General features: G+C 43.5%; 1 protein-coding gene and 1 long non-coding RNA gene across 3 annotated transcripts in view; one reads left to right on the forward strand and one right to left on the reverse strand.

Moving 5' to 3' along the window:
* The window catches only part of LOC139059162 (uncharacterized), a 477,146-nt gene that overhangs the window by 94,989 nt on the left and 357,076 nt on the right, over nt 1-25,081 (forward strand). The window lies entirely within an intron of this gene.
* The window catches only part of LOC135916463 (glycine receptor subunit alpha-2-like), a 31,326-nt gene that overhangs the window by 2,380 nt on the left and 3,865 nt on the right, over nt 1-25,081 (reverse strand). Inside the window, exons 2-7 of the mRNA XM_065449831.2 lie at nt 19,737-19,885; nt 17,960-18,027; nt 15,599-15,828; nt 11,717-11,799; nt 8,998-9,132; nt 2,736-2,918 (exon numbers count right to left, since the gene is read on the reverse strand). Of these exons, the coding sequence (XP_065305903.2) occupies nt 2,736-2,918; nt 8,998-9,132; nt 11,717-11,799; nt 15,599-15,828; nt 17,960-18,027; nt 19,737-19,827 (790 nt within the window). The 5' untranslated portion in view covers nt 19,828-19,885. The remainder of the gene's footprint in view (nt 1-2,735; nt 2,919-8,997; nt 9,133-11,716; nt 11,800-15,598; nt 15,829-17,959; nt 18,028-19,736; nt 19,886-25,081) is intronic.

Here is a 25,081-nt window from a genome sequence, read left to right on the forward strand (position 1 = left end):
CTCACTTTGCGTGGGTTAGTTGCGATGACACTACCCCTCAGGCCGTCGTCAGTGACTTCAATGTGGATGGGTCGGGACCGAAAAGGTAGTGGTTTACGCGTTTCGTGTTGCAGACATATCGTTTGCGATGTCACACGTATCCGGCCCAACCGACCACCCAGCGGCGTACGTGTATCGATTTGACATTATAAAAGAATGTGTTTGCAGTTGCGAGTATGCCCATCAGTGTATACCATAGCAGCCACAAATCCATTGTTATGAATCCACTGTGACTGTCTTTACTAAGAGACAGTGAGGGGTGCAATAAAGTATTTACCACAAGTTTTCTTACCACGATGTTTACTGCTCAGCTGGTCATCCACCTTCGCAGGGAGGAGTGACCTTGAATTTTCTTTACTTTTTTCTCTCTTCTTTCGTACCGCGTTCTTCCTTTCCTGAGTGCAAAGAACCCAACCGGCGATATCCTCTAGTTAACCTTTCTGTTTTTCCTTTAGTTTTATGCATGTCTCTCTTGACCTTGCAAATAGCATAGAAAGTTGAGCAAGCTAGTGAACAATCTTTGAGATCATGCACTTCGAGGTGCGTTCTCTCGTATATTCCGCATACCGCAGCGGCTGCATATCAAGTGTCACTCCTCTTAGCGCTCACACGTCGTGAGCGCGCGTGGTGTCCTGTGCTACAGCTAAGTGGATCGTAAGCTTTTAGATGAAACTTGCAAGGTTGACGACTGGGCGCGTTGGTATAGCATATTAGAGGTTGGATTGCGCAACATTTTGACGAGACACACAGAAGAGGCACACACCATAGAGCGCTTGTGGTGTGTGTCTCTTCTGTGTGTCTCGTCACAATGTTGCGCAATCCAACATCTAATAAGCTTTTAGAGCGACATAGGTAGCCTTTTTGAACCTGGCTGATGTTCATTACCTTAATGGGGGTGTTTTGTTTAAATTTTATTTACTTATTCGTTGTCTCTACGATGGTGGCCCTTACTGTGGTATCTGTACATCGCAATGGTGTGAATACTGTTCTTAAGTACATATCCATCACTGCAAGATGTCATCGAAGTAACTACTGATTAGCAGCACTGTCTTGTAAACGCGCAGAGAGCTCACGCATGCGTAAATGTCTGCGACAACAATCAACTTCACCGGGTTTGCAGAGCTAAGCGTGTGAGTGAAATGCATGAATTCGGGCGCCAGGGTTCAAGATGGTCAAGCGTTCTTATTTCGCGGTGTTCATCAAGTGTGTTAATTTGCGCGTGTGCATCTGGGACGGATGTCTTGTTGCTTTTACTCCTTCATTTTGAGTTTCACTTTATTTATTTTTTGTTGGCTCGGTGTGTTTTTCTCCGTGGTATGTGTATATATATTATATTGGGAAACAGGTAGGGTCAGTTTTCTTAAATCTGCCTTTTTGGATAGCTCACTGTACCTTAGGCACGGTGAAAGAGACCATAGGTAATCTTCTCAGTTGTCTACGTTTGCTAAAAAAAAACAAGAAGTCAAAGCGAAAGCATCTAGAAACACGTATACACAGAAAACGAACGTTGTTACAACGTTAGTACTTAGTATATAAGTGTTTCCCAACTGGTCTCCATCTTTTCTAAGTTTATCCTTGTGCTGAGTTCTTGGTTTCTTTATTTTGGTTCTTTTGAGAGTGTCCTTCCTCAGTTCAGCTGTGGCGTCCTGTGATTCTCCGAAAGCAGCGGGGTAGGCGAGCACTTTAACAGATTGGCGCCGCTACCGCCTCCATTTCAGTCGAGTGACAGTGAAAAAGGGCAGTTTGCCTTCCATTCGTCACGTTTTGCCGCAACTCTGTTATCTGTTTACGTAGAACAAGGGGTGAAAGATCACCGCACCGGAGTCTGCGATATCGATCCTTAGTAACACTTTACGAAGTGTGCCACAGTTTACAAGGTGTATAAAAACCTAAAAATCTCTCCCAGTGAGGCAACTGTTATGTGAATGGCGAAACCTGAATATCATTAATGCATTTAATAAGGGAGCTCAGCAAGTCATTCCCGCTTGGAATGTTGAGCCATATTTTATACGGGCGCGAATAATACAATAATTGCGTTTTTAATCTCTTTGTACGAAAAAAAATATTGTGTGTCTTATTTGCTAAGTTATATAAAGCATATTGTCGCCAGTAACAGTATCTTTGCTTTTTCTTTTCTTTTAGTTTCGCATCAGCCTTCTAAGTATGCTGGAAGACCTTCGACACCATAGTGTGGTCTGAGGGGCAGGCAACGATTTTGGTTACGCAGCAGACAGTTATACCAGTTATACAGCTTTATACGAAAACAACAGGCTCACTCCAGAGTCTTAAAAAAGTGCTATCTCGTGGGCTCGCGCCAGCCTGAAGGATTTCTTGCATTTTTAACTGCGCTAATGTTCACATGGACTTGAACACGAGTTAAAAAAGCTGCTGGATTTTGGCGCGCTAAAAAGGCACACGCGAGGGAGAAACACACACAGACACACATGGCGCTCTGTGTGCCTGTGTGTGTTTCTCCCTTGCGAGTGTCTATTTACCACCCTAAAGTTCATGTTTTCCCCAATCGCACCAACTTGCTCAAGAAATAGTTTTATTATAAACTGCGTCGCATTTTGCGACGGTGGGTTACAATACATGCCAAGAAAATTACCTGCATAATATGCCCCAGGGAAATAAAGTTTTTCATCATTCACTGCTATCTCGCTGTCCTTGTTTTAAGAATATCTTATTAGCCTTACCAGAAAGCAGGTTGAGCAGCATGCCTAGATCGAGGATGATTCTTCCGGGAGCCATGTTGAGGTGCAGGTAGAAGGCAAACCAGGAAATGACGACGCTAAGCAGCGTGGGGAAGTACATGTTTATCAGGTAGAATCCGCGCTCACGCGATATGGTGAAGTTGGCTCGCAGTACGCTGAAGGTGCCTGCAGGAAGTTGCACGATTACAACGTTCAAGGAAGCGAACGGTTCAGAGCATCGCAATGGAAACGGTCGTTGTGTTCTTGTATACAGCGGTTATTCGAGGAAAGAAAGGAACGCTTGTTCTGATACGCACCGCTTTATAAACTGCAAGCATGAAGTGCCACCTTTGAGTGAGTGAATTCTGGGGTTTTACGTGCCAAAACCACGATTAGATTATGAGGCTCGCCATAGTGGTGGACTCCGCTTTAATTTTGACCCCATGGGGTTCCTTAACTTGCGCCCGATGCATGGTGCACGGAGGGTTTTCGCATTTCGCCCTCGAAATTCGGCTACCGCGGCCGGGATTCGATCCCCCGACCTCGGGCTTAGCAGCGCAACACTATAGCCTATATCCACCACGGCGGGCGAAGCGCCATCTTTCAAAGACTGCACAGGGCGTGCAGAAGTGTCTATATCGTTGCTATCAACAGATTACTGTGGTTATGCCGTCTTAGTAAATATCTATAGCTGTGTTTATGTTGGCATATTTCCTGTAACACCGCAGAGCGTGAAATTCTGCCGAAAAAGCGTTTGTACTAAAAGGGCAGCGTGCACGGTAGCCTTCAAGAGCTATAAATAAGTGGGTTCATTACTATCGACGGTGATATGTGTTATATGAATATACGTTTTATTTATTTAAAGTAATTTAAGGTAATTTAAGTTATTTAAGGTATTTATTTAAGGTAATCCATAAGAAAGGGGACGCCAATGACTTCAAAAATTATAGACCGATCAGCTTACTGTCCGTTGCCTACAAAGTATTTACTAAAGTAATCGCAAATAGAATCAGGAAAACCTTAGACTTCTGTCAACCAAAGGACCAGGCAGGATTCCGTAAAGGCTACTCAACAATAGACCATATTCACACTATCAATCAGGTGATAGAAAAATGTGCAGAATCTAACCAGCCCTTTCATTGATTACGAGAAAGTGTTTGATTCAGTCGAAACCTCAGCAGTCATGAAGGCATTACGGAATCAGGGTGTAGATAGATAGATAGATAGATAGATAGATAGATAGATAGATAGATAGATAGATAGATAGATAGATAGATAGATAGATAGATAGATAGATAGATAGATAGATAGATAGATAGATAGATAGATAGATAGATAGATAGATAGATAGATAGATAGATAGATAGATAGATAGATAGATAGATAGATAGATAGATAGATAGATAGATAGATAGATAGATAGATAGATAGATAGATAGATAGATAGATAGATAGATAGATAGATAGATAGATAGATAGATAGATAGATAGTACTTTTATTCATGTCAATTCTCATACACCAAAATCAGGCCTACCAAAGCCTCACCAAGGGCTTGAGTGGCAGCGCCTGGCAGACAGCGAACATTAGCAAAACAAAGAAAAATAGAGATGGTTGCAACGAACTCGACAAAGATGAGCCATATGTAAAAATACTGGAAGATATCTATAGCGGCTCCACAGCCACCGTAGTCCTCCACAAAGAAAGCAACAAAATCCCAATAAAGAAAGGCGTCAGACAGGGATATACGATCTCTCCAATGCTATTCACCGCATGTTTACAGGAGGTATTCAGAGACCTGGAGTGGGAAGAATGGGGGATAAAAGTTGATGGAGAATACCTTAGCAACTTGCGATGCGCTGATGATATTGCCTTGCTTAGTAACTCAGGAGACCAATTGCAATGCGTGCTCACTGACCAGGAGAGGCAAAGCAGAAGGGTGGGTCTGAAAATTAATCTGCAGAAAACTAAAGTAATGTTTAACAGTCTCGGAAGAGAACAGCAGTTTACGATAGGTAGCGAGGCACTAGAAGTCGTAAGGGAATACATCTACTTAGGGCAGGTAGTGACCACGGATCCGGATCATGAGACTGAAATAACCAGAAGAATAAGAATAGGCTGTGGTGCGTTTGGCAGGCATTCTCAAATCATGAACAGCAGGTTGCCACTATACCTCAAAAGGAAAGTGTATAACCGCTGTGTGTTACCAGTACTCACATATGGGGCAGAAACCTGGAGGCTTACGAAAAGGGTTCTGCTGAAATTGAGGACGACGCAACGAGCTATGGAAAGAAGAATGATCGGTGTAACGTTAAGGGATAAGAAAAGAGCAGATTGGGTGAGGCAACAAACGCGGGTAAATGACATCTTAGTTGAAATCAAGAAAAAGAAATGGGCATGGGCCGGACATGTAATGAGGAGGGAAGATAACCGATGGTCATTAAGGGTTACGGACTGGATTCCAAGGGAAGGGAAGCGTAGCAGGGGGCGGCAGAAAGTTAGGTGGGCGGATGACATTAAGACGTTTGCAGGGACAACATGGCCACAATTAGTACATGACCGGGGTAGTTGGAGAAGTATGGGAGAGGCCTTTGTCCTGCAGTGGGCGTAACCAGGCTGATGATGATGATTTGTATTGAAAACAGGCGCCAAACTTCAGTGCCGCAACCATTGTAGTAAACAGAGTAGAAACGTGGCTGAGTGTCCGATCAGAGCTACCTTGTCAGTTGGGTCCGCAATATCGACTATGACCATATATCTTCAGATATATGGTCATATATGGTTTAATGCGAAAGCAATACATGCCCGATTTACGCGAAAATTGGGCGGCAGCGTGACCGAGCGATCGTACCTAGAATGGCCGACGTCGCAAAGAGTAAAAAAAAGGTGAAAAGAAAATGCTCGGATTGACGTGAAATTTCTCAGGAAGGCTCCTGTAAACACTGTAAATTAACAGATTTCAAGAGAAAGATTGGTACGTTTTGGTCTGGTTGGGTATGGAGCCCGGGCCACCGGGATGCGACGCAAGCGCGCTTCCCCGATGCCATGACAGCTCCACGGTTCTGACCGACTAAACGTGTGCCTAGTGCGTGACTCATTGCACACGCCTCGTCGCAGCCGTCTGGCTGACTGAAGGCGTGGCTGAGTGCGCACGTCATTGGGCACGTGATGGCGCAGCCAATGGGGTGGAGGTGGCGCCACGTCATGAGTGTGTATGATGGGTGTATGAAATAGAATCATTTCACCAAATTGGCTATAACTGTTTCGCATTCCTACACGTAAGTAGTTTTAAGTGTATCTGCCCGTTTTTTTTTGTATCGCCACGGCCTTCTTTTTATTTATGATTATTTGTGATGTTCTGCCACATGATCGACTTTGACTTTATTACTTCTAAAATATGTAGCCTATATTGCGAAATCAGAAAATATTCCAATTTTTGCATGGGCACTTCGTTGAATAGGATTTGGTAAACCACTTTTTCCCTGAATTAGTTCCCGCACCTTTCAAGTAAAAAACATGCATCCTCAATGTTCCAGAGGTCTATTGAAATCTTATCGCGTTTGTTCACTAATGTGAAATACGTTCAAGCTATCAGGAGGTGACTTTAAACGGAATGCGAGAGCAATAAAGATACCAACAACGAAGTAAATGTAATTGCTAGTTTCCGGTGGCTTCTGGTATCCTGCAACTAAATTAATAAGCTAATTCGAGATGAAAAAATGGAGACAATATAAATAAAGACACGAAGCTCGTGAGAAGACCATGACAAAGGTAATCGAAAAATTTGAGAAATAAAGAGCAAGCCTCCGGAATACACGGAAACGCAAAGGAAGTGTCGGGCAGTCGGGTGCGATCACGTGACGCAGGCCAATGGATCAAAAATTAGAACTGCGCGTTCGGGCTTTTGCATGCGGGGGAACAGCGAGGTCGGTGTTCTAGTACCTTAATTGGACACGATGAATGGTCAGTCATCTACGCGGGCTGAAGTCGTGTTCTCTAAAATATTCAGCTCATTAGATGTACCATATTTAGACATACGACGTCATTTATTTTGGGCTTGTTCTGAGAGTGCGAACCGCCTGTTGGCCCAACTTCATCTGGTCACCCCGACAGGCGTATAAAAGGTGATCGATGGTCTCGTCGCAGCGTTACCCTGCGCGCGCAGCATCATCACTCATTCCCGTGAGGTTCAAAGCAACCGTTCGGGAACGCAACTTCTAGTCAGAACGGGGCCACCTATACTGCTTTCTGCCTTGCGTAGAAAAGGCCAGGGTGGAGGCCGTAACTGCAGCATCCTGAGCATCGAATTCGGTTCGTAGGATGTTGCAGGTGGGATTTCAGTTGATAGGACGTAGCGATTAGCTACTGCCATTGAGAGTCCAGTGCAAATAGTGACCACATCTCCGCGCCTCTCATGATGTTTATGTGACCTTCACTCTAGTATCGTGAGATAATTCAATTGCTTCCGCGCAACAGCGCTTATATGCGGCTAGCTTAGGCGTCCTCTTTATTCTTATAGTTTTCCTTTGTATGCACAACTGCAATGTACAGTCGACCAAAAAAGTTTACGGACCACGGGATCTAAGAAAATTCAAAATATACGAGCAGACTTCGAAAGCAGCCAGTGAAATTGTGCATCACAATGTTGTTCGCATATGCCGCAAAAGGCTGGAAATGGGAATAACACGCTGTGTCTTGAGACTGAGGAGATATTCAGCTTTTTGTCAGATCTCTTGGTCCGTAAACTTTTTTGGTCGACTGTACAATGGGGCATTGGAGAAAGCGGCAATTTATGGTTGAATAAGTGTGACAACGAATACTGCATTAACTGCAGAGGAACTAGCAAGAACAGTCCTGCACTCTAAAAATAGTAGTGAGAGAGAAAGATCCCAAATAGGTCGCTTTCTAATGAAGTTTTTTTTTGTTTACCAAAGGACAGTGTCAGTTCCTGAGGCAATAGAGACGAGTGAGACCTAGGCCTTGAACCAGAGATTGTTCAAAACGCGAAATTCGAGTAAATAATGTCATTTACGTTAGCGCTCGGTGCAATACACTTCTATTCTGTTGGATTAGATGTTCTACAATGCCTCACCTACAGCTGTGCAGCACCTCAGTATTTGACACTGCTATGGCGTAACAATGTTTATTTCTAGTAATGCATTGGCAATATAATATTCATATTCTTCTCTGCAACACTAAAGCTCCCCTATGCAGAGTAGCAGGCTAGAGCATGCTAGCTCAGGCCGACCTCTTTGCCGTTCCTCTAATAAATTGCACTTATCTTTTTCCGGTACTGATCTGTTGTAGACCGACTGTGCTACGTACTGTCTTTCGACCTCCTCTTTTCAGTGATCTGGTAACTTGATTGCTCTTGTGTTGTTCTTGCGTTTGGGAGTCGTTGCCTTGCTGGATTGCTAAGCTCCGCACGCAACCTACTTTCTTAAAGCTTAGCAGGCGGAATTTATATTGTAAAGATGCTTGTAAATGAAGAGATATGTAATGCCTGTGAAACGTTTCCCAACGGAATCGGAGAAAGATATTTGTATGTAAAAAAATAAAAGCTGCTGGTTGTGTTTTTCCTGTTTTAGCGAAAATAAATGCAAATAGTTTTACGAGCTGTAGTAAGACGACATGAATAAGACCACCACATGCCTATTCCATGCCCTAGGGCACACGCTTCGAGGCAGGTTCGCCATCTGGCACGTTTGCTTTCGTTAGCCAAGCAGAATAAGGCAAGTAAAAGGCGCACGAAACTGCACAGAACATCACCATTCCCAGCAGTTCCAATCCAGGTTACACCTACGCGAGGCATCTCCTCTGTGACGGTTGTGGTTAGTGTTTGCCCTTACGAGAGCTTGTTTGACACTAATGGAATGGCCGATAATGCTGCATGTGATAAGGCTGCTGCATTGTAATGTATGCGGCTGCGAAGAGGATATTGACCGCTTATTGTGCCAATCTGCCCCTTATATAAATACAATCGATATCCAATTCATTGCTTTGAGTAGATCACCGTCAAGTGTCTGTGCAGCCGATGCTATAATCAGTGTTGACTCTCTCTTTCTCTCTCTTTCTCTTTCTTTTTCTCTCTCTGTTTATATTTCCCTTGTCCCATTCTCCTGCGTAACGTAGCCAAAAAGACAATTTTCTGGTTAACATCCCTGATTGCTCTCTTTATTTTTCTCTCCCTCCCTCTCTCTTTCTTGCGTTCGTAATCGCGTGTACAATCTCCTCCTATGTCATGCAATATTGCAATGAGCATTCTACCTGTGTCGAAGGACATCGTAAAGTTCTCGTAGACCATGTCCAGCAGGTCGAACTGAGGAATTTGCACTTCGCCCTCAAAGAATACTGGATCGACGTCTTCCCACTGCAGAATGGCTTTCTCCGTAGTCTCTGAATCTGCAGAAGAGAGCACGTTGTGGCGAAGAGAATCGTAGTCGAAGAAACAGGGGAATAAGCACGAAAAACATAGACAAAAAGAAAGGCCTTTTTAAGTTCTAAGTATTACGTTTGGTTTCGTAGCACTGCTGTGCACACGGAAGCGAAAAATATATCGATGTGTTTATGAACCAGTACTTTGTCGCAGTACGGAATCTGGCACAAGTTGATAACGCTGTGTGTCAAAGAAATCCCCCGAAGCATAAAAAAAAAAATCCCCGTGGTGTTTGAATTGTGACAAAAACAGTTTCACAAAAGGTAGTGCGTGTCAACCAATTGGAAGTGATGTTTGTAGATGTGTTCTACAAACTTTGGAGGGAAATTGGGGCCATACATTTAATTGTTTAAATACTTGGTTTATTAATCTTAACTAATTTATTGATGAGCAGCCAAAAATCCTGAAACATTTTTAGGAGGTTTCTAAGAACATATTGCTGGCTTGACCCACCCAGAAGTCTAGGCTTTCTAAATGTTCTTAAAAATGAATATTGCTCCATGTTACATGAACAATCCAGTAGATTAGAACATTACGCTACACGCATGCGTTAAAATGCAGGCTTGAACTCAGCAAGACAGACTATATTAGGTACCTTCGATTTAGATACACTTTCTGCACTAATTCCATTGTGGTACTATGCGAGCGCAGCAGAATGCAGTGCCAGTTCATAAAGTTCAAGTACTGTGCCTGCACTGACGCTGCACGTTTGTTTCTGATACAAAACAATAAATGAGCAGGCCCTGTTGTTTGCTCAGCGCATTTCGATGGTTTGGCGGGTTGTGACGCAGCGTCTGCTCTTTTGATGCGCAAAGTCTGCGGCGGGGACGTGTTTGCATAACGTCTGCTGTTGTCTCCACATCGTTCTGCAGACGCGTTTCGAGTCGGTGATGCGCCTGGAAGGTTGAGAAAGGTTTTGCTTTCAAGTACGCTGCGCTCAAAGTTTCACTCCTGTGCGTACAAGCTTCTGCACACACTTGATGGGAGATCAACTTAGTGCTCAGGCCCGTTGCGAACTTCCTATGGTGAATTCGACTGGTCGATCTAGAGCGAGGTGTAGAATCCACGAGAAATTAACAAAATCCGGCATGGGGCGACACAATCCAGATCGACCAGCAGGAAACACAGTGGAAGGACAACTATGTTTTACAATTCCTTCTTTGTCATGACTATCAGAGATTGGAACCGTCTGCAAGAGACGCAAGTGTGCTGTATAGATGAAGAAGTGTTTTGTTCAAGTCTGTAACCCCCCTGCTGTAACGCCTTTCTGGCAAAGCGGGACACTGAATAAACAAAGAAGTACTGTATCAACCGGGCTACCATACTATGTTCAATTTGTGGCTTCTGGATATACTCGCGTTTCAAGAAACACTAATCAAACTGCCATTTTAGCGGCTTTTGCCGGTACCAAAAGCACCTAAAGAATTCAAATATTTGAAGTATTGGTTTTTTTGGCAGTCGCATCACTCAATTGTCTTGCCATATGTGCCCTTTGAATGACTGTACCCTACAATATGCCATTGAAAAAAAAAAGCTGATTGATACCTTCTGGCTCAGCTCGGCAAGAACAATTAATTCTCGTCAATATGCTAGAAAATTTCAGAAGAAAAATAAATGAGGAGAATGAGTTGTGAACTTCAACAAGCGAGTACAAATTTTACAGCGAAGCTGTATATGGCTCGCCGATTGGTCCGTCCGTTCGTCTGTCGGTCGCCTGTATGCCGAAAACTCCTCCGGTGCAACCCCATGCGCATGCCCGAAAAAAAAAAGAGAAAGAGATGCGCGCGATTGATAGTGACGACGATGATAGTGACGTCATTGCTCTCCGTCGCAGCCGAGCGCGTGCAGTAATTTATCCCTTCTCCGAAATGGGTAGGCTACGCGTCATACTTACTCCTGAAGAGCAGGCAGCTTTCGATCAGCAGCGCTGCGAGCAGAACCGGGAGCGGGCTCGTCTACGCCGTGTTGATGCCGCAGCACGGGCACAAGAACAGGCTCGTGCAGCCGAGCGCAAGCAGCAACTGCGTACTGAGGATCTGGCAGCCTACCAAACCGTCGTTTAATGAACCATCAGGATTAACCCAGTGATAGACACCGGGGCCGCACGTGTCAGCATCGCTGGTTAACCATCTGTACAGAATGCTTGGGCAGTGATTTTTCTTCCTGTAGCATGTGCCTATCATTTCCTCTATCTACCTCTCTTGGAGTACCAATCAAAGCTATCTTGCTACCGCTTGCTATCAAACTCAAAACGAACCTGTGATACGATTTGGCTCGCGTGGCCTTTGATTGTAATATAGCAAGTTACTAAAGGACCTCTGTTTTTTTTCAGTTATATCTGTGATGGTCGAAAAAATGCTGGTTTATTGGACGTGGAATGACCATTCGTTTCTTGCATGACAATTTCATATCCATTACAATGACCAAGATATAAAATTGACGTCCGTTTACCGAGTGCGCAGGCCTACATGGTATGCGTGTTTCTATACTTATTTAGGCGTGGTATTTAGGCGCGTAAAAGCGGCTTTTTTGAAGTGGATGGATACTCACAAGTACTGATTGTCATGGGGCATCTCTGAATGTCGAGTGGGTAACGCCTAAATCCCATCGGGCAGGCTAACTCCAGCGTGAGCCTGAAAGGAGACGAGGCGCCCATTAGGTAGTTTACGCACATTGGTTAGAAAGAATTGGGTGGAGTGTGCCCAGATTAATTTGGCAAAATAAACCTTCGCAACCTATGGCAAAACGCGGGGTAGAAAGGTTGAAGGTTATCAGTGCTATGTTTTGTAGTTTTTGTTATCAAGTCTGCATCATTTCATCTCTCCTTCAGCTTCGTGGCTGAAAAGAATCCGCCTCCTAGCGCGAGCTTATATACACGCAAATGTACACGCAAGTCTTGTGAACTTGCAAAATAACTTTTGTGCGACATACGCAGCTTTCTTTTGCATATATAGATTTCGCACATTGTTACCCTGCACCGCATGAAAGCAGTTGCAAAAGCTTCGTTTCTAAGAATCAATAGTAATTATAACTTACAGCATTCAAGAACGTATACACATCACATTGACACTCACCGTCGTTCTTTTCTCATAATAATTTCGTGTAGACCTAACCAAAAGAATATAAAATTAACAAATATCAGGTACCATGTACCGATATCAGACACCGGCCTGTTTCTAGTAACAGCTTCGATGTGCCTTTGCTTTTCACATAATCTGCTCATCGCCAATTCACACGATATTATTTCCCTTAAAAATTAAATTACGGGGTTTTTAGGTGCCAAAACCACTTTCTGATTATAAGGCACGCTATAGTGGAAGACTCCGGAAATTAGGACCACCTGGGGTTCTTTAACGTGCACCTAAATCTAAGTACACGGGTGTTTTTCGCATTTGGCCCCCGTCGAAATGCGGCCGCCATAGCCGGGATTCAATCCCGCGACCTCGTGCTCAGCAGCTTAACACCATAGCCACTGAGCAATCACGGCGGGTAACTTGTTACTAGCACCCAGAGCAGCATCGCCGGCAGTGGCCAATTCCTGGCGGGCTGTGGGAGAGCCAGAGTGGGCTTTCTCTTTGACGACTAAACGCTTGTCGTAGAATCACGGACGCGTTTGCGCTCTTGTCCCCCGGGAGGCTGTGTACACTTGCGTGCTATGTCCGCTTATCACGGAAGAAGTTCACGGTATTTCCCGTTGCTTTTAAATGGTAGAAAATTTGCCACTCTGAGTACCAGTGTCATGAGAGCCACTGTCGAACAATGCGATATTGTAAGTAGGTATTTTGTTATTGGAACTATATTTGGTAATAATAAACTAAAATAAAGAACTGTAAACAATAGCTTCGCATTTGTGGATATTCAGTACTCTGTGAAAATGTTTTGAACTTTACGGGTGTTTTCTTGTCATACTGGTAACACCCTTACCGTTAGGGCTTTACAAGAATTTGTAGAGGACGACAACAGAGCTCTAACTAGACGTGCGATGACAAAAGGCCTAGTTTATCATTCTGGCAGCCTGGGTCGCGCAGACATTTCTTGCAGGAGAGTTTCATATTTCTACCTGTGATTTTCTCTTGTCGGACATTCCAATAATTACAACCCTTTCAAAAGCATCACTGGAATAGAAGCATTGCTGGGCTGGGAAACGTTAATCCCCAGAAGAAAAATGTAAAACGGAAATCCTTGCACCTTATTTTCTGAAATCAAACAGGTATTGATAGCCGCAACTACCTATCGGAGCCAACTTACTTCTCGACTCGACCACTCAAAGAAGGTGCGAGAATGCAGCTGTAATATGCACCGTTCTGCCATATCCTTTTTTCCACAAACTGTGACAGACTGGAACCTATTACCTGAGGAATATGTTTCAATATCTGATAATCACGATTTTTATTCCCGTCTGTGTTTGGGACAATGCATTACTGTCTTTATTTTATTTTCATTTTCTGTTGCACTTGAAAATGTTCACTTATTGTATGCTGCTACCTTGATGTTACATTAATTTATGCGTTCATTACTTACTTCTGTGAAAATTTAATACGCCCTTCTCTAACTGTCCCCCCTGCGATAATGCCTTCGAGGCGATGCAGGTATTCTGTAAGTAAATAAATAAAATAAAATAAATAGGCTACAATAAAGATTTCGGGAGTGTTTACCACGCACTATACCCCACTTCGGCGACGGTTGGCAGCATGCTCTAAAGTTAGTAAGGGCACACCACAGGCCCTCGGGAACATCAACACACTTTGGCTTTACGCTGCAACTGTGCCCAAATCAGCTGCCGTTTTACCCAAGTGATTGTCGCGAACGTTGTAGCTGACAGGCATCCACGGGATGCACAAAGCATTCTACTTTACCTTCCACTTAGATTAGCTTAATGCACCCGCAAGCGCCATCGTAAGCCAATATGCCGCTGCTGTTCCGTTGACAAGACCGTTCTGTTCTTGCCTCTATTGTTGCTATAGCAGAACAACGATGGGTAACTTCTGCAGCGCGAGACTTCTTTTTTTAACTGTTTAATATAAACTTATAAGTTTGCTGGTTGCCGTCGCAATCGAAAGAAAGCGTGCCGATACCGCTTCAAGCGGCGGCAATGGCAAAAGCGTGCTTTCCGGCTACTTAATATGTTTATATTTGAAAGGGCTCTCGACATGTTCATTTCTGTTTCTCGACTTGACCGCTGTACAGCGCATGCACTTGGCGTCAATAGCTAAGGAAGGAAGAAATTCTGGAAAGTGCCGGTGAAAATCACGAAAAAGAAAAGAGGTGAATCAAATAAAAATTGCGCGTTTTCTATCCATCCTTCTTGTTGTTTCCTTTATATGCGTCCTTCTTGCTTTGGCCTAGCATTTTCTTATTTATTTAAAATATCTTACAGGCCCTATGGAGCTATTGTGTAAGGAATGTTAGAAAATCAATGGCATAAAAAAAAGAAAGAGTAAGCAGCCTTCTGGAGTCTGGTAAAAAAGATACGTCCCAATGCAGCGCTCTTCAACATTTATAAAAATATCAAGACATGAAAAAGGAAAAACTGAAGTAATAAAATGCCACAAAGGCACACTTAAAGGAAAAAACACGAGTAAAATTAACGTAAGGCACTAATACTGGAAATTACAATAGAATTTGTACCGTGATGAATAAATGATATTATTTTTCTAGTCTGATACAGGCAGGTCAATACCTTGTGCTACTTTTCGCGCGCCAGCGCCGGCGACCAGAGCATACCTCCACATACCCTCCCCCCCCCTCCCCCCTAAAAAAATGTAATTGGAGGGAGGCAAGCTAAAGTTGTAGCGCTAAAATAAATGGTCTCGAAGCCTGATTGGATTTTATTGTGATATTATATATATGGACACATCCAGGAATATTTTTGCTGTCGTCGCCACCGTGATGTTCCGCATATATTTATCTGTACTTGTGCTGTATGTTAATCTAGGCCGTATGTGCAAGACAGATGCTAAATTATTTTATCGCCACATTTGATCAGACCCGTCTTAAGTGTTTACTTGATTGATTTGTTCTTTAAAATTTCCGAAGATTGCAGCGCAGCGTGCGAAAAACACCCCTTATCTTTAATCTTCTCGGACTATTCAAACGTACAAAACAACACTAGCACTCATGTTGTGAAACTCACGTAATTTCGGTTGTCGCGCCGCTGTTTACGGTGACCAGCGCATTCCTCCACCTTCGTATAGTCGGCATTGACAATCACTTGCTAATCCCAGTGTGCTACGATTGCAAGCAGCGAGCCTTTTGTTTAACGATCTCTATTAGAAACAGCATTACCATGTAGTCTTGATGTATTACGACGTAGGTTCGCACAAGTCGTGCTGCCAGATCGGAATGAAAATGGAAGCTGTCAAAATCATTGCTGAAGTTTAATGCAAATATCACTCTCGGGGGACTTTGGGCAAGTCGACGGGTAACGTTCACCTCATCGTGTAGTAGACGTCACCGCTTGGCGTGATGTCCACCAGTTCGTTGGGCATGGTGACGCTGTGCTTTCTTGCCCGCTTAGCGTTCATGAAGTACAGATCGGGCTTCCAGATCTTGTCCGCGATCTCGGCACCGTTCAGCGCCACCGTGCGGTTTACGCCGAAGCGCCGCAGGTTCAGTCTCGGGTCATGCCACGACTGTTGCAGGTGAATGTCGAGGTCGTACGTCTGAAGCGAAATAATCGTATACCTATAGCCGCATACTTATACCTACAGTCGGATACCTATAGTATACCTACAGTCGTGTATACCTATAGTATGCCTTCAGTCGTATACCGATAGTATGATTATAGTCGTATACCTTTTTCTGAAAACACAAAATCATATTTCCACACAGAGTTACACGCTGTAAGCCACGCTGTTTGTCGCGTTGGATGCACGTTCGCATTGTTCGCCGCTGTGCTTTCAGATATTCAAACTTGTTTCGGTTTTTGTGTTTCTATTGTTCCAATGCGCCACGCCGAAGAAGTTTTACCAAAAGAGCAAATAATTTCTTATGGCGTACACGATACTGTGACGCACACGGAGCCAAGAAAGGTGGCAACTTGACCAAACAGAATGACAAATATCACGAAGATGACAAGGGAGCCAAAAGCGTATATATGTAACTAAAGTCCTTTATGTATACATAGTTACAAAAAACATTAGTACGTTGGAGCGGTCCCTAAAAACAAGCGTCCACCAATTTTGATAGCGAACATAAATTAGCGTGGGTGGTTGGCTAGAAAAAAAGAAAAAGAAAAAAGACAAGAAAAGGAGAGACATACAACACTGACTGTGAGTAGTTGCTGGACCAATTTAAATTGCTGCTAAGAACGCAAAAAGGTGAAGAAAATAAGGGAATATGCCCATATGCCATCAACGATGAAAAAAAAAAATGTTTTTAGGTTCTACAACCGCCAAATGTAATCTACGTCCGCAGTTTTATTTAAAACGTTTTCTCCCTTGCTGCTCTAACAAGCAGCGCTATTAAAAAAATTTTTTTTTGCAGCATTAACTTGAGGAACCACCTAAAGAAGTTAGTGCGGCACCGTTTGTCGTCGGCGCAGCTCCTTTCTGTAGAGTCCTTTAGAGTAACAAAAGGGGTTTATTGCAAAGGACTTTACTTTTGCGCGTGTGTCAGGGCTATAATTCCATTTAGTGAGCTGGAATATTCAAAGAGGCGGACATCACCTGCATGAGAAATCAAAACAGACAATCAACTAATTAACGGAAATTCACTCATTTTCTTCTTACTTAATTACTTTAAGGTACATATCGCAGTTTACGAATGATAGCCGGTGAGATTGCAAGGCATATCCACTTAGAATGAATTTTCAGGATGACACCAATTTTGAGATATTAATTACCAAGTATGCGACGAACTAAATTGGCGTTGTAGCTATTTTTGTGCTTAAGTACACAAAAAACATTTTGGTCGACAAGTGGAACAGCAGGGCATCTTTTCGCGACTTTGATGGCGCTTATCTCTAAACCCGCGCCATTCTCAAAATTTGTTGATATGCCTCGCAGACTAACCGGCTACAATTCGTAAATTGCAATATATGCCGCAAAGTAATTAGTTAGGAAGTTGGTGAATTTTCGTGAATTAGCTGATTATGTGTTTCGATTCCTCGTGAAAGTACTGCGGGTCTCTTTGAATATTCCAGCTAAAGGAATAAAATTATTTTATCCACCAGAAGTACCTTTTAAAATTTTGTAAAACTTAGCAATGATTACTTCGTATACGACTAAGTGTCATAGTAACGAGAACACGTTATTTTCTCACTTTAGTGTGAAACCTGCTCAACAAAGCCCCCGCTTGTTTGTCTACCAAAATGGTAGGTGTTCTTGAAGCTTATGAAAAGCTGCTGGGCGGTGGACTCCTGTTTACGCTTCCGTCTGCTGCTGTCATCGATCACTTTTTCCCACTTCTGTTATAGTTCGACCAGCTCACAGTAAATGGCTCGACCACAAATGGTCCCATTCGAAAACGCGTCTCGGCAAAGCGCTTCTTGAAATGCACATCTCTTTCCGAACGTACAGTGGCGGCGTTCTTCGTATCTTGGTTGGAAAGGGAGTCATCCGCAACTTTTTGTGAGCTTAATAGTTTCCGAGCGTATAGACGGGTGAAATGCTTTTCTATTGTACATCCGATGTGACCGTTGGCTGTGAATGCTGTAGTTATATAATTATCGGCCACGGCAATGAAATATATTCCTTTATCACCAAATAAACGCCGTGAACGCTATGGCTGATATACATAACAGCCTGGCTTGATTTAAAGTGTCGAAATGTCATTAGTTAACAGAAAACTCACCATTTTGTTTGTATTGATTGGACCCAACGTAATAATATAGACACTTACGCGCACTGGCGTCGGCGTATCTGGGGAGAAATAAAAGAAAAAGATATATACAAAAATATTCGGTGTACAATTATGCAAGCCTGTTTGCAGCTTGTGGGTGCGTGCGTGCTGGCCGTCATGAGGATAGTAGATCAAAGCACGCAGCACCACCACTCAGAAATTTCATTGACATTCATGGCATGCTATACGGCACGTCAATGTAACTCTCATGCAGCTTTGTATTAGTATTGTTTACATTAGGAGCATAGACAGAGATTCAAAGCATAAATAACCGTAGACTGAGCAAGAACGTGCAGATTTAAGAATGAAGGTATCGAAACATTGAAAATAACAAGCCACCTAGTTTAGATTTTAAATGATAGGCGCCCAAGTTTAAAATAGTGCTGGTTGAACTTAGCGGTCAAGTCCCAGCAACACCCCATACCTGACATATAGAGTGCAGGCATATGCATTCATCGCCGCACTACTTCATTCACCATTGGGTGTGAACAAAATTAGAGTTATTATACGCGACGTTTCGCACTTTATTAGACGCTTTCGTACTTTATTTGATGCTTTCGCATTTTATTAGACTGAAAGTAGTTAAGCTATAGGCTCACCTTGCTACATCACAGCGGAGCTTATAAAAGCGTGCACTTGTGCGACCTAAGCTTCTCTTACGCGGACGCGGTGTCCACGATCCACGGTTCACACGAATACGGTGTCGAGTGAGAGGTCGGGCTAACACGAACCGACTCGGCTGCGTTTGCACGCATTTAACTTGAGAAGGGCCAGCGAATAAACCCACTCCTCGTTGTCGGGCTGACCTAATTAAGTGGGTCTGAAATACCATTTTATTTTAGGACCTCCTTGACCAAAAAACTACCCTGTTTCTTTCTCTGCCCTACACCAGCCAACGTTCATATTATTGTGAAACAACGCTGCAAATGTCTACTGGACACATAGCAGGTACGCGAACATTAGCGATGAAGAGCCGCCCCCGCAGTCCACCCCATTTCCCTCTCTCTCTTTGCCGTTACGTCCGTCTCGTTACCCCGTTATCTCGGTTGCGGAGGGGCAGGCAGGACACGTACTCCTCCCACCAAGGTTTCCAACTTACGCACGATTAAACTTCTCTCTGTCTCTCTCTCTCTCTCTCTATGGTTGGCTATATTTCTCTCAAGATAATTGGATTTCAGCCCAGAAAGCCGACTCATCACAGTTTCGTCGGGTGCACGTAAACATAGCCACAAGGATGGCTCGAGGACGTTGCGCATCCCTTTACAGAATTGCGCGTAGCAACGGCGTGGCACGTGACGACATAATCCAACGCGTCGAGAGTCTGCTGCGCCGCACTTTCGAAAGTGAGCAGAACCTTCGTCTTTGCTTTGTTCTGATTAATTTTAATTCCAGACATTTTAATTGACGCTTTGAGTTCAACAAGTTAGGTCAAATGGCATGATAAAATAATCTTTTTGCTTATCGAAGGCTACTTCAGTCACTGAAGAAGCTCGCAGCTGCACCTTAACCAGTAGAGGTCTGGAATATTAAAGTAAAAACCTGGCAGGGGATTTTCATAAGACAATGCGGTAACATTGAGGATTGGGTATTGCTTATGGTGTGAACAAAAATTCGTTTTTGTCAAATTGGAGCTATTGCACCATGCAGTGAGGCACTTTCTCGTTTTGTGTCGCATCATCAATGCAGCACAATCATCTCTAAGAAATTAGCATTTTTTTCTAACACTCACCTTTATTGTACATAGGCCAAGCAGTGGAGTCGTAGTCTTCGAAGATTTTGTCAAGATAAGGGAGCCTATAGAGCTTGTCGCCCGTTGGCATGGGTTCTTTGGCGACTTGCCTTTCCTTGTTCCAGAAATTTTTCGAAACCAGTGCATTGCTGAAACAAAAACAAAGAAAGATGCAGTACGCGACGACGTTCTAGCGCGCTTCGATCATCCTATGGACATGTTGATATTAATGAAGTTTCAAATGCACGTAGCTCCCTGCCTAAATGTAGCAGTTATTTAGAAGCCATGCTGGTCGAACGCAATGCTAAAATCTAAATAATGCGATGCTTATTTGAGTTAGCAACGTAGCAGCGTTAACAGATGACACACACACGGCCTCATTGCCTGTGTAGCTGTTATGAGAGAGAGAGCAAATGATAAATGAAAGGTAGGGAGGTTAACCAGGCCTGAGCCCAGTTGGCTACCCTACACTGGGGAAAGGGAAAGGGGGACGGAAAGATTAAAAGAAGAGAAAGTCCACTGGGGATGGTCCCAAGACCTTGTTTAAGGTGAACGCCTTTCCATCTAGCTGATTGAGAGCTGTTATGTGTCACCGATAGAAGAAGGAGATTATGTATGATACTTATTGAGAGACGAACGTTACCGATAGGTACATGCACAGATAAGTACGACAATGTGCGAATGAATTTATTGAATTGAATTGTTTATTTGCTTCCGAAAACAGAAAATAAAGAAAGAACAAAAGGCAAGGCCTGATGGTAGTTCATTGTTTCAAATACACTTCTATAGGCCTTTATACTACTGGTGGAAACCTAGCCGTTCTGGGAGATGGCTTTAGAATGCACACACGCCCGGTGGTAGACGCACACACCCTGGCACATCTCAAATGTCCAAGAAAGGGGTAGACCAAATGTAGTAAGTATAATAGTTATTATGCACGAACATGGTATCCACCATGATTTGAAGAACACTGCTACTCAAACAGTGAGAGCAGGAAGTACAACGTGCAAGCAACGGACTCACAGCATTTTTGAATCAACGCAAACTGAGGCTATTTTGTTTTCTCCCAAATAGCTTGTGACCTCATAGGATTACCCATAGCTTGGTTATGACTACGTGGAGTGGGCACTTCTATGTGACGGATTCCTTGCCTTCTAGCTCTCAAAACGTCCTTTCCGGGTACAATTTGTCACATGAATTGGTAGAATATCTAGCGCAAACATAGTACAATATTTGCCGTGCAACTGCAATGTGACCATAATACTTGCAGTAACAGTGGTGCTGTGTCAGTATGCAGGAATCAGTACGAGCTCTGCCCATCAAAGAATTAGAAAGCATTCCATACAAGGAATAAAGTAGATGCAGTTGGAACGAGTAATGTACCCGCAAGCGTCATATCTCGCAAATTCTGTGCTATAAGTTACTCTAGTTAAATAGATGCATCGTTACCATCTCCACTCTCAATTGCAACAGCGTAAATATGTATTTGTATACAATAAGAGTGGTTTTAACGGAGTCTTTGCGTTGTGTTGTTGAGTCTGTTGTGTGAAGGAGCGCATGTCACGTAAACATTAAGTGGGTATGTATCATGTTGGTATGTATGGCATGTGATGTCTTTTCCGGGGGCTGTGCCTTTGATATAAAATAATGGCAAAATTATTTCGCTGGAGCAAAACCTTGATCTGGTTTCAATGGTAGTTGGGCATTTTATTCCGGTGTTGGGGCGGCAAACAAACAAGCAGAAAGCTCGGAAGGACAGTAGTTACAGTAAAGCAGAGTTAGCAGAACACCGTTAACGGGGACACATCTTTTCTTTTATGCTTCTCTGTTGTGAACACAAAACGCGGCAAGCTGATTAGCTTTTGGTACAAAGATCCACGTAACAATGTCCTAGGTTTGTTGATCCACTAATCAGGAAGCAGCCTTACACGAGTGTGGGTAGGCGCACAGAATACTTATCAGGTTTTCGAAAAAAAAATGTTGCGCTTAGTGTTAGTGCATCGTCTTACGAGGGACGCGACAGCGCTGGGGCCTCCGGATTCAGTTCGACCGTCTGGCACCGCACGTTAACGTTCATTTAAACCTGAGTACAGAGTACGTCTTCTTTCCTTTTTTTTTTTGCATCGCACCTTTTTCGGAAGGCGCCTGGCGTGACGGGGAACCTAACCGCCGCATTGGCGATGCAGCTGGTTTTGGGGCACAAAATGGCTGGCCTTCAGCGCAAGTGCCATACGTCTATAGTGCGCAAACTATAACAGTGCCTAGTGCTTATAAAACGCTAATTGGAACGTCAGCACACTTCATCACAGAAATTAAGTCCATATTTCTTCTTTCTTTCTATTGCCGTTGCAAAGCATATAATTTCATCTAGACGGAGGTGACTTCATTAGTGGTCTCTTTGGATTCCACATCTGGGACACGAGCCGTAAATGCCATAAAAGGAAAGGTAACCATCGATAATTTGTTAATTGGCCGACTAACCATAGTGACTTGTCGTGCAAGGAGCGCTGGTATATTTATTTAGCTATTTCCTCCGGAATACATTTAATACCTCTATTTCCACTGAGAACGTACATCTTCGAGACAAATTTTCTTAACGAATAGAGATGAGGGCAAGAAATATGCAATAACCTAAAACACGCAGCGACGCTGAGTTCCAATTTCGTTAGAAAGCTGGAGGAACTGCGTAAGCTCGATTGCTAACTTTGTTTCTTTTGCAAACTGAACACGTCCCTCAGCGAGAGCTAACAAGTCCAAACCAAGATTCTACTCACCTTTTCTTTTTAGTATACCAGTTGTTGCTAGAAGCTATTCACAGTTTAAAAAGGGGGCGTGGTAGACTGTACTAATTACTTTAGGCCACGTGCCGGAATGTTTCCATTGAAGGCGATCATTTTCGAGTCCCGTCCATTCAGTAGAAATCCTGAGACCAGCAGGAATTTTGGTGTGTCAATCTTCAAATTATGCCACTTTGGAGTTCCGTGTATGGTAGTGGGACATATTATTGCGCAAGGACGGATTTCTGGAGAAATACCGCGTAAAACGCTTATGGGTGCTGCGCTGGTTTTGATGTCTGGTTGTTCGTAACTGACTCTGTAGTCTCACAGTTTTCTTAATGGGTGCGCCTGGAGCACCGAGTGGTTTCAATTTCACAATTTTTAGCATGCGGCTACGACCATTCGTTATAAAGTTAATATAATCTTGGAAGTTAGCTGAATGCACATTGCGAGTATTCATACAAAGGAAAGTGAACTCAGCGCTATTTACTTGCGGCTCTTCTTTCCGAGCCATCGGCGTTGGTGTGATGTTGTCGTAAGGCCTACCGTTGTTCTTGTATCCCAGCTGAAGTGGCATAATTGCGCAATCTATCAAGGGCAAATATTTAATAGCTTGCTCAGCCCCATCGGCGCGAACAAGAACAGGTGTTACGTACGGTCCAATGGCTTTCGCGCGTTATTCACTAATATTCATCGCAGTTCAGCATTTTCGCCGGCCGACGCGCAGAAATGCGCCGATTGTGCAATTATTAATGAATGCCGCAAAGCACGTGCAGGGTTTCTCATTATACGAAACCGGGAAATGTGACGCCGAGAAAGATATTGCAGCGCGGTGCGCGAGCAACGCAAGTGTACTCACGTGCCCCGCCTTCAGCTAATTTAACAAACCAAATTTGCCCATAATGACATCCTACAGCTGTTTTACTGATTGCTTTCGATATGGCGCGAGGAAAGGGAGGGTGGGGGTATTCTAGAGCGAGCACTTTTGAGGGCACGATCACTTTCGCGAGATTTCTCCTGACTCGGGATCGGACGCGTCGGCGTATATGGCCGACAGCGTCACTGGCACTGCGACAAGCTCTCTGTCCTGGCACGATGTTGGTCGTATACTTCGAAGCGTCTGGTGCCGACTCGCACAAAATCTTGCGAAAGTGATCGCTCGAGAATACCACCCCTGCATTGGTCAGCACACCAATGTGGCATGTTAGATTAGCCCCATAGCCGCAGTTTTTTCTTGGTCTACTTGAATAAGCTTGATACGTTGATGCAATGGAGAACTTGCATGCATAAATAAATAAATAAATAAATAAATAAATAAATAAATAAATAAATAAATAAATAAATAAATAAATAAATAAATAAATAAATAAATAAATAAATAAATAAATAAATAAATAAATAACTCACTAATTGATGCTATTTCCTTCTGTGAGTACCATGGCTGTCAGAAAGGCAAGGACGCCAATGCTAGGCCCGTGAGGCAGCTGCAGCATCCTGAAGGCGCTTGCCAACGCCAGAACCAATAAATGGCTCGCACTACTTGCCACACGTCGTATGTCAAGAAACTGTGAAGTGACGTAGGTTCCATCATCCCCACGTGTCACTTCTTTATTTGCCTTAACGAGACGTGCATCCTTTGATTGTTTAGCCGCTCAAGGCTAGAAGGGATGTAGGTTAAAAGGCAGTGCGCCTATTCAGAGCGAACTGGAGCGTGGAATCGAGGGCTTTGATCAAGGAGAATCTGTTTGCCTGCAAGCGGCATGGGCTTCTTGCCTAAAGCTGTGTCTAAAATGTGCTAGAGAAAACACATATCAGCACTTTAACGATAAACCAGCTCAAAAAGTGTTGGCTGAGTAATGTAATTTCGGATATGCGGAATCTCTCATTATAGTAAAGTAGAGTGCTTTAGTTACAAGTTACTGCACGAAAATATATTCATCGAATGCTTTGGACGTACGAAATTGAGTACTTGGAACATCAAGAGTACAGCCCGTTTACCCCCTCGTTTACGCTGTTCGTTGTTCGGTCATCGAAGACCACGAACCGTGATGTTAAAGAGCAGCTCCTTTTGGGAATCGATTTGGTGACAAACGTCCGTTCTAACCGGCCCACTTCATAATTAATTGTGCCCGGAAATTCAACGTTTTGTCTGATCCGTAGATTCGTAAACTTTTGTCGCAGGTTGTACTTTGGAGGCGACGTGGAAGATAGCCACATTTGTGCAAGTTGGGGTTCTCGTCAACGCTTTCTCGACGACTAAAGCGTTTATTGTTTGGGGGCTACTACGCGTATCGGCACAAAGCCTAGAAGTAGACGTAGAAGTTTATTTCATGTGCTATGCAGAACATGAGGAGTGAGAGATAAAGCTGCTTTTAGGCAGCTTGATGAAGTTCTCATCCCCTCTCACCACTGGAGTAAAGCGTGCTTTTGTGGAAACATCTTATAGAAATTTGAATGTTGTGTGTGCACCGTGGGCACTTAAGAACTTTACAAACGGCCTATGGAGGCTTATTTATTACTTTATAAATTCTGGGGTTTTAGGTACCAAAACTACTATATGATTATGAG

Source organism: Dermacentor albipictus, chromosome 4, assembly GCF_038994185.2.
Source record: "Dermacentor albipictus isolate Rhodes 1998 colony chromosome 4, USDA_Dalb.pri_finalv2, whole genome shotgun sequence".
Classification (NCBI taxonomy): Eukaryota; Metazoa; Arthropoda; class Arachnida; order Ixodida; family Ixodidae; genus Dermacentor; species Dermacentor albipictus.